Source organism: Dermacentor variabilis, chromosome 3, assembly GCF_050947875.1.
Source record: "Dermacentor variabilis isolate Ectoservices chromosome 3, ASM5094787v1, whole genome shotgun sequence".
Lineage (NCBI taxonomy): Eukaryota > Metazoa > Arthropoda > Arachnida > Ixodida > Ixodidae > Dermacentor > Dermacentor variabilis.
The window spans coordinates 210,277,624-210,295,687 of record NC_134570.1 but is presented as its reverse complement, the minus strand read 5'-3'; the positions used below and the strand labels follow the sequence as shown (position 1 = coordinate 210,295,687).

Genomic DNA, 18,064 nt, shown 5'->3' with positions numbered 1-18,064 from the left:
CGCCAGCCATAAAGTGGCCGATTGGCATAGCTGGACGGGGGCAAGGTGAGCAACATCTTTGTGCAAGCATCGAGTGGGGCAATTTCTCAAGTGACTTTCCTGGCTGACTGGAGGTGGTGACAGGGGCCAGAGTATCGGGAAACAGCTTCTCTATTATTTTTAACTGAGGTTCTATAGCACGAATAGTTAACTAACCCTCACCAATATTTTACTTTTCTGATAGGTCCACATGCCGTGAAGGACTCGATGGAAGAATCAGTCGCCCAAAAGTGGAGTAGAGGTCTTGATGATGGTTACCACAAGGGACGTTGGTCATGCCTGCGATGCAGCGAGACGAAGGCGAGCAACCTGGCGGGCGCTTGCCGCTATTGCTATGGCGTCGCGAGTGTAGTGAGACAAGGACTTTGCAGAGGTTCGATAGATCATGTAGAAAGGCAACGTTCGTGCACGTCCAACGCGAGGACAGAAGTGCGAGTGGCAAGCTGTGTCACGGCATGAGAAGTTGTACGTCAACTTCACGAAGCAGAGACAATGTCCTAGTCACGACGACCTGAGCAAAAATACATCGCCACTAAATGAGTGATCATTTGATTAAGGCGCTCAGTAAAACCATGCAATTGCGGATGGCGCTATGTTTAATGTTTGTGCTTAGTAGCACAAGAACTAAGCAAATCTTCGTTAACCCTATACAAGAAGTAGGGTTCGCGGTCTCGGAGAAGCTGTCAGAGAGCTGCATGGCATCCAATGATTTCTCGCAGCAGGAAGTCAGCAACGTTTGCAGCGCAACTTGTCAGGCTAGTTCGTGTGATGGCGTAAGAGGTCAGGCAATCCGTAGCTACGACAACTCAATTATTTCCGGCAATTGAGATAGAAAAAGAGCCTAGGCATTCAACACTATCGGGCCAAAATAGTTCTGCAGTCTTATTACATCGCTTGTGGAGTTGAGCAGTAAGCAAAGTTGGCCTTTTACGACGTTGACATGACTAGCAGGCAGGGATATAACTTCGTACAGAACGGTAGAACCCAGGCTAGAAAAATCATCGGCTGACATGATCGTGTGCATTGCAGACATAAAGGTGGACAGCAATGGGCAAATGGTGGATTGCGTGAGTACAGCCTCTTGGAAATGAGAGGGAAGGACAATCAGCAGTTCGCTGCTCTCGGGGCGCATATTCAAGTGGTATAAGGTGCTATCCAGGACGAACATGCGAAGTGCAGGGCCGGACGCAAGCGAACACAGGTGCCTACTTAGATCTCGTAAGGTTGTATCGCGCTGCTGTACATCGCTATGTGCCCAAAGGCAGAGGGCGTGAAAATGCTGGCAGCTGCGTAATTCATGTCTGGGGTGTCCATAGGGTGCCGAGACAAGCAGTCAGCGTCCTGATGTAACCGGCCTAAGTTGTAAACGACATTGTATGTGGGCTCTTGATGACGGAAGCCCCAGCACCGTAGCCGAACCTGAGGGTCGGTGCCCAACAAAGATCGTGGTGATTGTTTGTAATAGTGAAAAGTCGACCATGTAAGTAGGAGAGGAATTTGCTGATTGCCTGAACAAGTGCATGAGCGCGGATCTCCGAAGGCGCCTAACGAAAGTGCTTACACTCGTATTTACACCGTAAGTACAAGTGTAAGCACTTTCATTGTGCGCGTTCGGAGATCCGCGCTCATGTCGGAGATGTGCGCATCGGTGTCAATCAAGGTAGTGACCGGTAAGGCATCTGTTCTGACGGCGCGTAAGTTCTGATGGAACGGCAGGGTAAGGAGAGGATTTGGAGGTTGGCGGTCCAACGCAGCATCACCTCCGGAATATATAAATGCCGGGGATGATCGTGGAGATAGGTGTAGTGACGCTGAATGGCTGGAGTACCTAGTCGATGTACGAGCGTGATGGTACACTAGGTCATTTCCAGTGACAAGTATCAAAGGGCAATAATCTTGAAATGGTAGTAAAATGGGGAGCCAGGAGAGGCGGGATGCCTATAACGATCACAATGAGAAATGCGATGCGGGCCACTGCATTGAAAGCAGGTCGGCCTATGCTCGGGCTTTGGCCCTTGGGCCGCATCCCGAAAGTACCAAGACGTCGCTGGTGATCGAGGAGGTGAAACAGTCGAGCTAAATCAAGGGCGAATAGCAAAACAGACAGGTGGGATCCTGCATTTGCCCGTTCTTCCTGGACAATAGCCTGAATCCTCAGAAGCGCGGACGAACGTGAAAGATGGCGATACCACCTGGATTTTGCGACGCACAATCCGCACAAGCCTATTAGCTGTGGATGACTGAAGGGACGGATGAGCGTGTTCGCGTGATGATGTAGCATCGGTGTTCGGAAACCGCACGAGCTGTTTGGCGATGCGACGGCTCTTCGCGTCTTCACAACGTCAGCAGTCTTTGGTGATTTGGTTAACAGTGGAGCAATTTTTCAACTTGAAAAAAGTCAGCGTAAAAGAAGCATCTGCGGTGCCTTCCAACATGGGGCTTACTTTGTCAGCCTCGGACTTATTGACATCGACGTGGCATTGCAGAGCTAGATAATCAAGCTTATATGTGATATAGGATTTGGTAGATATGCGAGCACGAAACAAGAGTTCCCGAGATGCGGCGTGCTGGCGACCAGTGACCTGACCGAAGAGACCACGTAGCTTTTGCTTGAATAAGACCCAGCTGATCAGCTCCTGCTATTGAGTCTTATACAACATGTGAGCTTCCCTCTGGAGCAGAAAAGCATGTTTACAAGCATCACGGTCGGATCTGAACAGTTCTGTGCAGGAATGCCCTCGTAGTTACCGAGCAAATCATTGATGTCCATGCTTGCAGTTCCACTAAGGGTCCCAGGGTCGCGAGGTTTGGAAAAGATGACCGACGGTTGCGGCGTTGCGGGCGCTGTCCGCTGCGGAGTTCCATTTGAAGCCGAAGCCCAGCTCTTCCACCAAAATGAGTTTATAAACGAGCATGGGCGCATCAATATGGCGGAATGTCTAGCCTAGCAGTACTGCATCGTTTCGTCTTATGCCCGCTGATGATCGTCGTCTTCGTCCATCGTTCTGTTCGTAGCACCATGACAATATGACTCGAAGGAACGTAGCCGGCTTAATGTATTTTAAATGAAGCTAAGAAGATAGTCACGTCAACCAAGTACGCAATGCACGTTTGCCACTTCAAACCTGAATGAACGTTGTCTGAATAAACGTTGCCCATTAGAAGATGAAAATTGCCGGTGCTGAACAGAAACCAGAATGGAGTACCTTAAATTCGTAGCTCCAGACGGCACGAAGGCGGTTTTTTCACGATCTCTCTCTTCAACTTCTACCTGCCCATGGCTTCTCTGTAGTTCCATGAAGCAAAAAAATCTATGTGGCACAGCCAGTAAGTGAATCGTCTAAGCTTGGTAACGGGTAGATGCCTTTCTGGTGTTATCTGGTTCAACTTACGGTTGTCGATACAGAAGCGCAAAGTGCAGTCTTTTTTCTTGACCTACACCATGGGGGACCCGCTAGTACTCTTCGAATCAGATCATGCTCAATCGTTTTCTTTACTTAGTTTTCGTGTTTCTTCACGTTCTTTCGGGACCATATGGTACGGATTTTGCCGAGTTGGTCTGTGGCATCTTCCTTAATAATCTGATGCGCAGTAACTGTTTTCGCTTGACCTTTGACGTGGAGGAAAAGCAACCCTTGTACTCTTGTATGCAGTCCAGTAGGTGCTGCCTTAAAACTTAAGGCCAAGAGAGTGGAGGTGAAGCTGACATACATTGTTGCCGGAGCCAGAAAGCCCGTGATATAACTGCACAGTGAAACAGTCCTTCAATTGTGTGATATCTGCAGCACCCAGTGATGGTTCACTTTGGGATGTGAACGCGTTACTTGATAAAATTCATAGGGAGCACTTCTGCAGTTCTAAATATTTGTCACAAATTCCCTTACAATTGAAGCGCATTGTGCGATGAGTAGTGTGCTGATCTCTTCCTCTATTGCATCCTCATAGTAGGGCCTCTCGCAAGATATGTACACAATGCAACACGTTCGCTGTGGGATCGTCATGCCATTGGCTACTCATAAATACTTCCTCTCTCTCTGATTGTTTCTATCTACATCAAGGCTCGCGGGAAGTGTCAAATCTTCCACGAAGTTTAAACTGCACCATAATCCAGCAAGAAATTTTTGCCCAAGGTGAGTTTCTTGAGGCAATCAGGGAGACTGAAAAACTTGGCAACAAAGCGGCAATCACCGATACGGAGGCTCGCATTGCATTTACGTATTTATGTGTGGCCCTGCCCATAGTATTTTCACCTTTCTAATACGGTCAACGAGATTCTGACGTATAATCCAGAGGTCTGCGCGGGTTCTCAGGAGTGTTGTCACGAGGTGTCCGTTGTGAAGATGGTATGATGTGTGGTGCACGACATGGTGCGGTGATTGGGACAGACAGGAGCAGACGACAAGGAATGCACGCACCGAGGCGAATGCCGTGCTGGAAGTAAGAAAACGACGACGCCGAAGAGCATCCAGCACGTGAACGCGCGGCGCAAGAAGAGCAACTAAAGGAAAAGCCAACCAATTAGGAAAGACCACGGGGCATCAGGCAGCCAATCGGAAAATGACTAATCGGCCAGAGTGAAAGAAAAGGCGAGGCGCGCTGGCGTAAGGGGGGAGACGCCGGAAGAGTGCCAGGAAGCGACGCCAGAGGGTCGGCCACCGGACCGGGAGTTGAAGACGGCCGTCGGGTTCCGGACCCGAGCCAACAGGACTTCACCCAACCGGGGCCTCCTGCCAACCCGTTCCTGCGCTTCGCCAGCCTACCCGAGCATGCCGCCAGCTGCTCAAGGGCGGTGAGCTGCGCCGTGGGCAGGACGAGAGCAGTTGGGCTACGGGCCCGAGTTCTACGCCAGCTGCCCGGCCAGAACGCCGCCCCCGTCTTTCGTGCCGCCTGCTGCCCGAGGCCGGCGTTCGAGCTTCCGTGCCCGTGGGCAGGACGAGAGCAGTCGGGCTACGGACCCGAGCTCTACACCCAGCTGCCCGGCCAGAACGCCGCCGCCGTCTGCTCGTGCCACCAAGCGGCCTGCTTTACCTCTCCAAGCCAGAGCTGGCGTGCTCCGGTCGCCCGGTCAACCAACTTACACCTCGACCTTTGGTGAGACCGGCGCAACTCTTTTCGTCAGCTTGTCGCCGCATCGCCGCGTCGAGACTGTTATGTGTCCCTGCCATCGTGGCAAGCCCGGACTCGCGCACTAGTTCGCTTCATACTAGCCCCAAATATGTGTCTTACTGCCGTGATGTCCATTTGAGTGTTTATTTTATTCTTTCTATTTATTTAGTTCTATCATTTATTTTACGTTTCTAATTTGTGATTTGTGAACCAATTTGTGATGCAACGTACGTGTACTCAAAGGTTTTAACGGTTCTCTGAGGCGGAGCCTCCGAGAAACCAATTGAGGACAAAGCCGTTGGTTTGAAAAACACACACAAAGACTTTTAATCAAACTAGAAGCGTAAAATAAATGAAAGAAAGAAATAGAAAGAAATAGAAAGAATAAAATAAACACTCAAATAGACGTCACGGCAGTAAGACACATATTTGGGGCTAGTAAGAAGATAACTAGTGCGCGAGTCCGGGCTTGCCAAGACGCCAGGGACACATAACAGTCTCTACGCGGTGACGCGGCGACAAGCTGACAAAAGGGGTTGCGCCGGTCTCACCAAAGGTCGTGGTGTAAGTTGGTTGACCGGGCGACTGGAGCGCGCCAGCTCTGGCTTGCAGAGGTAAAGCAGGCGGTTTGGTGGCACGAGCAGACGGCGGCGGCGTTCTGGCCGGGCAGCTGGGTGTAGAGCTCGGGCCCACAGCCCGACTGCTCTCGTCCTGCCCACGGGCACAGAAGCACGAACGCCGGCCTCGGGCGCCAGGCGGCACGACAGACGGGGGCGGCGTTCTGGCCGGGCAGCTGGCGTAGAACTCGGGCCCGTAGCCCGACTGGTCTCGTCCTGCCCACGGCCGCAGAAGCTCACCGGCCTTGAGCAGCTGGCGGCACGCTCGGGTAGGCTGGCGAAGCGCAGGAACGGGTTGGCAGGAGGCCCCGGTTGGGTGAAGTCCTGTTGGCTCGGGTCCGGAACCCGACGGCCGTCTTCAACTCCCGGTCCGGTGGCCGACCCTCTGGCGTCGCTTCCTGGCACTCTCCCGGCGTCTCCCCCCTTACGCCAGCGCGCCTCGCCTTTTCTTTCACTCTGGCCGATTAGTCATTTCCCGATTGGCTGCCTGACGCCCCGTGGTCTTTCCTAATTCGTTGGCTTTTCTTCTTTTAGTTCTTTTTCTTGCGCGACGCGTTCACGTGCCGAACTCTCTTCGGCATCGTCGTTTTCCTCCTTCTAGCACGCAATTCGCCTCGGCGCGCGCACTCCTTGTCTGCTGCTGTCCGTTCCAATCACCGCACCATGTCGTACACCACTCATCACAGATGGGTAAGGTCGGAACGAACATGTTTGACAGCTTTACTATTTGTCCTAGTCGTAGCGTCTTCTCGCTGCAGTTGAGGGGGGGAGGGGGTTTTCGGCTTCTCGAGATTTCGCAACCATGCCGCCAGAAGTTGCTGCTTTTAGAGTTCACAGCGTGGACTGCGGGAACGACCTTATGCGTAAACGAAAGACTGGCGGCTGTGGGAATGATAACGCACAGGTGACGCAGACTACTAGCGATGACGCTGCGAAGAGACATGGTTGGACGACAGCTGACCCCCAAAGCGTGGGCAAGCTAGATTTAAAATTCCCCGATGGACAACTTCTCGATGAGGCCAGCAATGAGCAATGAGTCACGGTTCCACGCATTAGACGCTGAGAGATCTATGGGCGACCGTGCGCCATAAGTCTGCTCGGCGAATAGGCTGTCGTCTCCGAAGGTCCCGTTGCCATAGGCCGTGCCAATAGGTCTTGGATGAGAAGGTACTCTCAGCATTGAAAATGGAGGACGACAAACCACATCAACATACAGCACGCGTGTTTTGAAACCCGGTGCAGGCGACGAAATGGCTTGTCTTAACTACTGGCTCACGACATCAGCAACAGAAAAGACTGCCGGCTCGGTAGAAGGAGCAACCAGGGTTTGTGGCTCATCGCGCAATATTGTGCGAAAGAGCTCCCGAAGAGGGCGCTCTCCAGTGGAGGCATTCTGAGCGGGGCACTCATCGGGTGTGTTCTTGGGCATTCTTTCGAAGTACTGGCAGCGTGGTTGAAGCGCCCGTTTGATTTCAGTGGTCTCTTCTATAAAATTGGCTACAGTGGTTAGCAGGCAATGCAGGGATCAGCTCAGTGCGAAAAACACGCCACATTCACCGCAAATATGTCAACGCGTTTGCTGCGTTTCTGAACACGCGCTTGGATATGTTGTTGGGAATGCTCCCACTGGTTTAACCTACAGAATGTGTTCCAGGAATTTGGTTGGGAGTCGATTCTAGTTTCGAAGCTTCCCTCCCTGTTGCAAAACCATGTGCGATGGCTGTCTTCTAGAAAGAGATACGTGCTTGCAAGTTTCTGTTCTGCGCTCGAGTGGTTCACCTTAGCAACCTATTCGTATTGGTGAAGTCACGCCTGAGTGTCTGAAATGATGTCTGGAAGATGTCTGAAAGATGTCTGGAACGCAAGCGTGTCGAAAGGTCACCTTGGAAATGCTTGATTAGATTTAGAAAGAAAGGAGGCTTGCGGATGTAAGAATTTCTATGGTAAGAGGAAACAGAACGGCGGTCAATTCGGGGCTCAGGCCTAGTAGGCGGTGTCTGAAATCGAAACAGCAGTAGTGACGGAGGGTTCTCCACTTATACGTAGCTGGTATAGTAGGAGCAACAGCATCGGGGTGCAGGCTGTTGTGACGTCGAAAAACAAGAGTACTTATAAACAAGAACAGAGAAGGACGGCCTTTTATTAGTGCGCGTTCTATATTTACGTCATGTTTCCTTTATATGCAAATAACTGACCTTATCGTCATTTGTTTTCTTCATATCCAATAAATTGTCTTATTGTCATTGTCGGTATTGCACTATAGACGCTGCAATGTGTACAAGTGCTTGCTACGCCTATAAAGACCCCATATTTATTTAGTTCAGTTATGCTTTACGAACATGCCTTTACAAGATTTGAAGAAACACTCTTGCTACAATGTCAAATTTGCGCGTCCTGCGCAAGCAACCTGTGAAAAAAAGTCCTGCCTCTACGACAAGTACCAGTACCATTAGACGCACAGTAGGAGATGAGTTTACTTTTACTTACTTCAATTTGAGCGTAGTTCCGACTACTTTCCTTACGCCGGTGTGCAGGAACCGGCACTTTTGCTTCCCGTAGACTAACGCGCAGATGTCGTCCACCTACAGAAATAAAAGATTGTTTATATATAACTTTTCGAACGTTTTCCAACACTTGCGATCTGACAGAACGAAGGTCTCTGGAATCAGACACTCTGGAATGTTCTTTCCATCGCTGGTAAAAAAAAAACGTTTCTGTGTCGCTGACAACGTGCGATACATGAACATTGTAAAGTTGACAAGGCATACAAACTTTATATAATCAGTGTCTGTATTTAGGTTTTTCAAATGCGACAAGGACACGGAATGGATTTAGTACTTTTAGATTTGAACAAAGGCTTAAACCATTGGCGAAGTTTGGAGCAATAACGTAGCTTACATTCGGTTATCTTCCAGAAGGGGGAGCGATGTCCACAAATTGATATTAATACCTCGTATAATGCACATGCAATAAATGTTTGCACAGATGGAAAATGTAGATTTTCTATTGTGCACACAATAAGTGCACAAGTTCAAACACCATGTGTTACTATTTCATGTGAACTATATAAAGGCAGCCCTGATGCAAAAAAACTGGCGTCTTGCACTAACTTCCAGCATGAAACGAACGCATGTTTTGACACAGACCTACACTGGTGATCCTGGCGCTCGCTGGGAAACACTGGGACTCCATTGATATCTGTGAATAAGAGCTGGGTCACACGGGACGAGACGTTGCTTTAACTGCTTTGATGCTGGGGCACACATTTTGTTCTATACTAGTGCTTGTTCTCGGTGGAGTTCGCTAGAGTTCTCTAGCTGTTACTGGAAACCACGCTGGTTTTGTTTGCGCAGCAATGGTGTCAGTACACACGGAATATAGGCGCTGTTGAATATTAAATTATTAATGCAGGTATAGCCAGATACTAGTGCCTCGTCCTAATAACGTTATATTTTGGAGTCGTAAATGCCTGTTTGGTGTCACAGCCTGGAATATAGATCCGTGAACTGCTCCGTTTACACAAGCATGACACACTAAAATTATTTAGTTTTCTGAATTTCTATCTCCACTGTGCAGATAACTTATTTATTCTTGAACAAAATTGCGTAAACACACACTGCCTCGTTTTTTAGCGGTTTTTATATAACCAACTACTGATAGTTGTCACCGTAGGCGCTTTGTTGTGGAGCTGACACGATACCCAGCACTCCTGTAGACGCGTTCGAACGCACCTCATACCGTAAACACAAATTAGCCCATACGGGCGTTTTAACTGCTGACATGTACTTTTTCTTTACCAGCTCAAACTGAGTACTCCCACGAGAAGTAAAATAAGCTAGAACCATGATTTGACCCCCGACCTTTATTAGACGAACATTAAGGCGCATTGCAGTTGTAAAGTTGAGCTTTTAAGAGAATAACTCTGGCTTAGGGTAGTAGGGAGTGTGGACATTCGCCCATATCTGACATGAGCAAAACAGCGAAAAGAATAACTCAGCCGTGACTAACATGCCTGTCAGTACGAGCGACAATCTCAGTAGAATAATTTTTGGAGTCAGATTCGAAATACCCCGCACAGTGTGTTTCCGCGCTGTTTTTCTCTTCGGAGTGGCCGCGCCTTGGCGCTGCAGAGGATGGCGAAAGCAGCCGAAAGCCAAAACTATGTGCGGAGGGGCACATGCAGCACAGGTCTCCGGAGCGCGAGCGCTAAAAGGGACAAGCGGCAGCCATCCCCAGTAACGGTGCATTTTCACGCGATAGCGTTAAACTGCCAGTGTCGCAGAATAGCCTCCAGGTGGGGCAAGGAATTTGCTGAACTAATTGAATTTCTCAAGCTAAAATGCGTGGAGAAATTGTAAACCATGACTTACACAGAACCTACAGAAAGAATGGCTCTCGGATTGCAATCTGACCAATCGATAAAACGTAATTATGTTACGTGAAAACTCGAAGAAACCCCTTTTCCAGCGTTTCCACCATTCACAAACCACCCGCCACGGCCATTTGCGCGCGCCGGCGACCGTGTGTCTCGGGGGCCAAGGAGCGGCGTGCCCGGTTTCTTGCAATACCTCCGCCAGGCGCTCGCCTCCGGCGCATCGCGGCCCACGCAAGAGGCCGCGCTTCTGCCAGAAAGGCCGCCTTAGTGCATAGCGTTTACGGCCAGCGTTCCCCGGCAATCATCGCGGTTACATGCGCTCCAGTGACCGGCAAGAGTGAGCAGCCGTGAGAGATTTTTGAATGATATTGCGTTCCAATTTAAAGGCCAACTTTCAGCATCCTCCAAATTTTGCTACCACTGTTGGACCCCCCCAAGATTCCACGGTAAGTGATTTGCAACGACCATTGCTCGTTCTATGAGTGCGTATGTGTTCCAAGGGAGCAGACGTGCTGATCTAAGTTACTGAAGGCCTCAGTGGATAAATTGGCCATATAATAACGTTATTCACAATTACTGTGCGAGCTTTGTCGTGCTAGATGCGATTTGAGTGCTTAGACTGAAGCAAAAATACTTAATTGTCATGATTTTGGATGATCAGGGACTTTGCCACGACTTTTAGATCTGGCTATTGAATGGCTGTGAGCCTTCGACATGTGCATGCATTGCGAGGTAAGCTAAGCTTCGCCGCCTTACCTTGCGTTATTAAGATGAGTCACCTCGTTAAGTTTACAGTGAAGCGCGTTTGTGCGCGTTTGTACAGCGACCACTTGAGGAAGAACCGGCGGCACTCTTTGTATGCGGTATTTGCTAGCTGTCGCGTACATGGTGCCAATCCGCGGCCTCGTATGATTGTGTGCAGCAGGTCGCTTACTAAGCGCACACTGTGTAGATTTGCCAGTATGCTCCCATCGCGCCCCCGTGGCTGATTGCGCATGCAGTCCACGATTACGGCACGCAGCTGCGTATTCTGGTGGGCCTGCACCCATCGTCTTTGTTCTGCAGTCGACAAATATCGGCTGCGCATTTGTGTTATGAAGAGCGTTTTGTGATTCCAACGGCACTACGGGTCAACGCCGAACGAGCTTCCCATCCAGGTTGTGGAGATGGTGTCGTGATGTGTTCAAGAAACTTTTCATACGGAGCGCGCTGTTTGAGGGCAACAGGCATTCTGCTTGAGTTCAGATTAAGGATACACCGCCACTCGACCCTCGGTGGCCGGCGAAGGTGAGTACCGGTGGTGCCGGCACCTCGAGGGGCACAAAACTATTTGGTTGCCATGACAAGACAAATCGATTTGTGCGATAGCTTTGGCGGCGATAAGTAATGCAGGTGCACGGTTCGGTGGCTGTGTTGTTTCCTGAGGCTGTCACTATGCCTCCTGTGCAAATACTATGCTATATGTATATAGCCATTGCCTGCACAGTGTTATTATGCAACAGACGACTCTGTGCACTGGACTACTCGACTTTCTTAAAGTTCAATTATTTTGCTGCTGCCATTGAGTACAATTATTCAGTTATGAGTCCTGAACGCCAAATTAACACAAAGAAGTTGTGTTTCTAGCTGAGGCTCATATCACACTTCACAGCGTCATCCTACCTTGCGTGAGTATTAATAACGAGACTTATACTACTAGTAAAAAAATGGCCGGCAGATCAGTCCAAATCTGAGAGATAAATGTGCTTTAGATCCGCCATTGTCAATTGTAAAAAGGGATAGTGCCATTGTACCCAATATCAGTAACACTCTTTAATTATGCATCCTTTTGGCTCAAGTAATTTGTCTTAGAAGTCAAGAAGATGATAAGTAAAGATTTCGTGGCTTAAGTGCGTAAGTCTATAACATAGGTAAAGGCTTTAGTATGTAAAGGGCAAAGCCTGTTAAGATATAAAATTGTGGCAAGCGTAGTCTATAAGTAATGTAAGCTGAGCAACACACAAACTCAATGTTGCAGCGGAAGTAATCCAATATAAACTTGCGGCCAGCTGTTGCGTGCACTATGTGATCATCGCAATGTCTGATTTTGCCCCTGTTATTCAGAACTGCATCCGTTTCATTGCCAGCTGCGAGGATGAAGCTGTTTCATAGCCAGAAATGAGGCGCCTTCCAGCAGTTCCCCTTTGCATCAACAGACACCTTGTATGCTCGTGCCTAGAGTATTTTTTTATCGTGTGTGTTCTACATGCAATGGCTAGTTTAGCGGCTGTGACACCTGTTTCATGGGAAAGAACATATACAGAGTGTCTCACGTAATTTTAGCCGAACTTTAAAATTATGCATGTGCCACGTAACTGGATAGAACCAAGGTAATGTTTGCCACCGCTTGGAGATACTCAGATTATTTGCATACCGCCTAATTGATAATTGAATAATTAGTCCAAATGTATCAACTTCTCGAAAATTAAAATGAGATGAAAAGTGTCAATAAGAAAATTGTAGAGCAACATGAAAAACTGCAGATAAAGGTTGCTGTTGCTGAATACGTGCTACAGAAATATGTTTTTCCGAGCGTTCACGAATTCACGCAAAATTGCTACAAAATGTGCGTATTTGCGGGCTTCTTCCATGCTTGGGAAAACACTTGTGTAGCACGTATTGAGCACCAGAAAGGTGTATCAGGACTTCATGCTGCTCTACAATTTTCTCATTGACACTTTTCATCTAATTATCTTTTATGAGAAGTAGGTTAATTAACACTATGCAATTCGGCAAACGCAAAAAATAATCATTGTATTTCCAAGCGAGGGCACACAACATTACGTTGGTTCTGTCCAGCTACTTGGCATTTGTATATTTTTAACGTTTTGCTATAGTTACATTGGACAACCTGTATAGGCATCTGTATTCCAGTAAGAAAATAAATATAATGAAGGAGCCAAGCATGACATAATTCCGGACAAGTGTATCATGTGACAAAAATGAAGAACTAACCAACAAAACTTGGCACACCGTAGAGGGGTGCAGGTGTGCGCCTCCGCTTAACGACGAACACCTGGTGCAAGTTTATCAGAAGCGCTCACTAAGTTGTTTTCTGTCACATTATTATTGCAAACCTCTAGCATTCTAGTGTTGCGCGGTTTAAAACACGGTTCCAATACATCATTTGCCTTCGCCATTACACCCCCAGAGAATAGAGGGGAATTGTTAAAAGTGTAATTTACATCTTTGACTCATTTTAGGTCCTTCTCAAGTTTGCCCAGCTTTCTAACAGTATCATGAACACCTTGCAGGGTTTAGAAGCAGATTGAGCACATCGTGCGAGATTGTGCAGCTGAAGAGATCACAGTACCTATAGTGGTGCCCGGTATATGCAGTTTTCTTTGGTGGCGCATTATGGTTAGTACCAATTGGGTTAAGTCATCGTTTCCGCAAAACGTTTGTTTTCGAGGTTTATGCGCTTTGGTTTGTGTTCACTGAACCGCACTTTTAAACAGGTGATCTTAGTTTAAGTTAACTGTTCCTTGTTATGAAATACGTGTACGTTGGACAGCATAGTGTTTGGCGTTCAGCAGAAGGTAGTATTGGCCCATTTACATAAAGTATCGTTAAGAGAAATGTGAAAATACAAGTGATAACAGGATACAGTTGTAGTAAAAATTTACATATAAGCCAATCGTTTGATGCAATACCTAGGAAGGTAAGTAGTTATATGACAATGTGCTTATGTGATAAACGCAGCAGGCTTTTTACTGAAATACACCATAGGAGTTGATTATTTAGCATTATAAAGCTACTTGCCTTCTTTATGTACAACTGCTTTGAATTCGAAAATATTTGTTGGTTGCATTAGGAAGGTTTCGCAAGTCTTTAGTCACAGCTACAATTAGATATTTAATTGCGGGCGTCGTATGGTTGATAAAGAAAAAGCATTCTGGAACCAGGTGACTTTCGAAGTATGTCGAGTGTGCGTGTTAGAATAGTCACGCGTATTTTCATTGCAGACATGGATAGCGTGTGTATGTAGACGTCGTGAAGTCACAGGCTGTGAAAACCTAATCAAAGGTGTCATTGTGTGAATATAGGTTTTTCTGTAAAGCATTGTATACAATTAGCAGTGCATTAGGGTGCAGTGAGGCAAAAAAAAGGATATTGTTAAAACAAAACGCTTAAAGAGCCTGAAGCACATATGGATGATTTTGCAGCATGTAGCAATGCATGAATGGGAACTGAGGTGCGTGATTTTTATTCGAAGCTACCACATGGCTCCAATACACGATTAAGACAAAAGAGGAACCGAAGTGGACCAAACGACAACTCGCTGCTGATGGGAGTGCATTCACATCTGCATGATGCGTGCAATCTTTGATTATTTAGTTACAACAGCAGCTGTGCTGTTCACTTCTTTGGACATTTGTGTGTGTTGCGTGTGGTTGGACAACGTTAGGCAGTGCCACTCGTGGCCTTGGCGCTGGCTGCAACACGTACTTCTAACCACAGGTGTCACGCATTACGTTTGTTTAATTATTCCACCCCGCAAAAACTGCGATTGAAAGCATGTGCCACAGTCGCCACCATTGCCACGAGTACCACTGCCTCACATTCCTTGGGTTAGGCATTGATTATTCTGGTTCAACCAATGTACAAAACTGATTTACACACAAACGTGGTAATTAGTATGCATGCTAAAAGCCTAGCAGAATAAAATATTTAGTGCACATCTTACAATCCTTATTATTTTTCTTATACTCAGGATGCCATTCTACTTGTGCTGCTTTGTGTAGCTCACCACTCCAAGGATCACAGCAGAATCATTACACAGGTGCGTACTTTTGTGATTCTGGGAACTAATATTTTTTTAGTTTATCTTTGGTGTAATTGCACAGACGAAATGAAAAATAGGTTAGAAGATGAGTTGACAGGTACTCTCACCAAACTTTTTTTTTTTGCAAGGAGAAAGCTTATTAACAGTTGTTACAGCAATACGAGACAGCGTGCACATCAAAACACTCGTTTCTAACAAGCTACAGCAATGTACCATAGAAGAAACGAAACCATCATACAAAAACTTGTACTAAACTAGGGACTGTGTGAAGATGTTATGAGAAAGACCATTCCTTAATGGGGCCTTGAACCACCCCTCGGGCCTGCTGAAATAACACAGTCCACGGGTAGCATACACGGACGGCTGTGAACATTTCAGCCAAGTTTTGCTGTCATATGAGGTGCGCGGCGCTAGCAAGCGGATCGCGAAATCTGTTTTTTCTCAAACGCTCTCTTTTGAACGGACGCCTCCCTCCTTTCTCAATTAACAGGCAGACTTACGCATTACTTCGCAATAAAGCGGATTCCCATTTGCGACTGCTATTGGCAGCTGCGGTCGGTTACATATCGTAGATACCGCGGCCGCCGTGGGATGCCGCCACGGGTGCACTGATTTAGCGCACTGCGGCTCGCCGAGGACAACCACGTTTGCCTTATGTTTAACGCGTCGTAGGCACCAGAACCGGAAGTCACGGCGTCCACGTGAGCACGGAAAGTAAATCTTGAACTGCGCGCCACGGTGACATCTCGAAGGCGGAGCGTTGTGGGCATGCCCCACTGCACCATAGCCTTTGCAGTGCAAGGCATACAAGAAGAAATGGGAGCACAATGGAGGCCGTGTTTAATTGCCAGTAACAGCACTTCTCCTGAGCGCATTGAAGTACTTCTTGGGGCAAAGTATTTCTGAAATAGCCTATTTTCACTTCAAGTGGCTTTCTCCACTTCGATAGTAAGTGGTTCACGGCCCCTTTAAGAGTGGCAATATATGTGTTGGAGGCTTAAACTATTCCTTGGGTTACTTTGTCTCACCTCTTGAGCTTAACTCATGAGCCCTGCAAAAGCAGTTTGGACTCACATTTGATACAATTGGCAGCAAAATGTGAACAAAGCGGCTTCGATACTCTAAGGACCTATGATTGAAGTAGCGATCAATCTGCACATTGTACTGCGCCCTCATAAAAATGAAATGTGGTACACTACGCCACATACACAGGCAGCAAACTTTATTCTTTACGCATTGCTTGTACAGGACGGCATAACTAACTGGCTGTTTGTTTCTGACCGAAACAACTACATGTAGGTTGTATTGGGGAGCCGCATTATTTTTCTGTCAGTGTAATAGCCTATAAACGTGTGGTATTTCCACGAACATTTTGTCTGCCACGCTTTCCGCCGTCGTTTTTCCCACTCCTGCCTTGATGGCTGGAAGACAATTGTTGCCTGCTGAAGAGGCACTGGTAGCCTAGTAGTTGCAAAGTTATTTTGATTTATTAACTTGCCTTGGCCACGGTGGAATGGACGCAGCAACATGCTATTGACAAGGTTAGAATGACTTCGAAAGAAGTTTACCAGGTTTTTATTAAAGGGCATCTGTCTGCTAAGACCAAGTTATGTCAGCTTTTAATAAAGCAACGCTCAGGTTAGAAAACTAGAAGGCTTGGTGGGCGTACAAACACCATCACTGTTTTACCTAGCTGAAGTGCATGTATGACATCAAGGCAGAAGCGAAAGACATGGCAAAGCAAAGCTTTGTGGACATATGGCTCTTGGTGGAAACTATGTAGGTTCAAGGACTATACATATCATTGAGTAAGAAAATGTCTTCTTCAATGCAATGTGAGCATAGCGTTAATGCTCAAGAACGAACTACAGAGTTCTACATAATCACGTGGACAAAAAAGCGAACCGTATTGGCCTCGACGAGAACCACTGGAGAGATCGACTGCTATCGCTGTGACGTAAATCGAAGCCTTGATTGTAAGGTTGTGCTAAATATTGTTTCATTCCCAAGGCGGCAATATAGTTGCCCTTTCTTAGAGCATAGTTTGCGTCCGCAGTGCCGCACGTAATTCGCCTGAGCCTGATGCGAGTTCTCATGCGTACCCCAAGTTCAAGCCGCCGCTAGATGCTTAGTTGATAAAGCCCCTAAAAATAAATTCGGTCATTGAAAGGGCGGACCAGGGGATGCAAACAGGGCTTGTAGGGTGATCGCTTGGTATGAAATCACTCAAGACGCCTTGTAAAGAATGCTAGGAGAAGCGCGGCAGGAGCGTAGATTGAGCAGAAAAAAATATCAGCTGTTCAAATTCCGAATATATAATACACCGGTAATTATTCATCCTTCAGCAATAATTCAGCCCAAAGTGGTAAACAGCGCTCTCGCGACGTATGCTGGGAACAGCCCTGTTATTGCAACAGAATGCCTATAGGTACTTTTGTGAAAGATAATGCGAACTGAACAACCAATATAAAAGCGTCTGGTTCCTCCGCTAAATGGCTTTGATGTCCCTACACATCAGACTGCGATATAAGATCTAGGTTGTTTTGCAACCAAGATGTCCACATGTCACGCTTGAAATATGACAACACTTGGAGGTGACTTATTAAACTGCTGGAGGTTAAACACTTAGCAGCCCGTATAACACAATGTTGTTTTCTATACCAAGGAAAGATTCCAGCAGATGGGCACCACAATATCTCGATGAGGACAATACAGATACAGGGTGCCAGCGAGCACTAAATAAACATTCTTCCCTCTGCATGTATATAATGTTGTCCACCACATTTGTTTATCGTGTGGGCGCAGTCTCATAGCGCTAACACGTCTGTGCCTGAATATTTGCCGCAAGGAGCACTACAGCCTTCTTAAAGTCTTTTCAGCTTGATACAGTCCGTAGCTTAGTATGGGTGCATATGCTGTGGCTTTTCTTGTAATCAGTTTTTTAGAAGGTCATTTTCCCTTTGAGTGCGTTTGAGAAAGTAAGTCTCAAGGAAGTGGCGACTATATTTTGATTTCAGTAACCCTTTATGTGAGATGACACAATCATTTCGCACGTTGCAAGCAAGCTTTTTCTTTAAACGCATGCCTTGCTCCCAGCATGAA

General features: G+C 47.2%; 1 protein-coding gene across 3 annotated transcripts in view; it reads right to left on the bottom strand.

The window, feature by feature from the left end:
- Positions 1 to 18,064, bottom strand: part of LOC142576615 (uncharacterized) — a 501,274-nt gene that overhangs the window by 174,047 nt on the left and 309,163 nt on the right. For all 3 annotated transcript variants that reach the window (XM_075686816.1, XM_075686815.1, XM_075686817.1), the window contains exon 10: positions 8,250 to 8,344. In XM_075686816.1, coding sequence (XP_075542931.1) covers positions 8,250 to 8,344 — 95 coding nt within the window. The remainder of the gene's footprint in view (positions 1 to 8,249; positions 8,345 to 18,064) is intronic.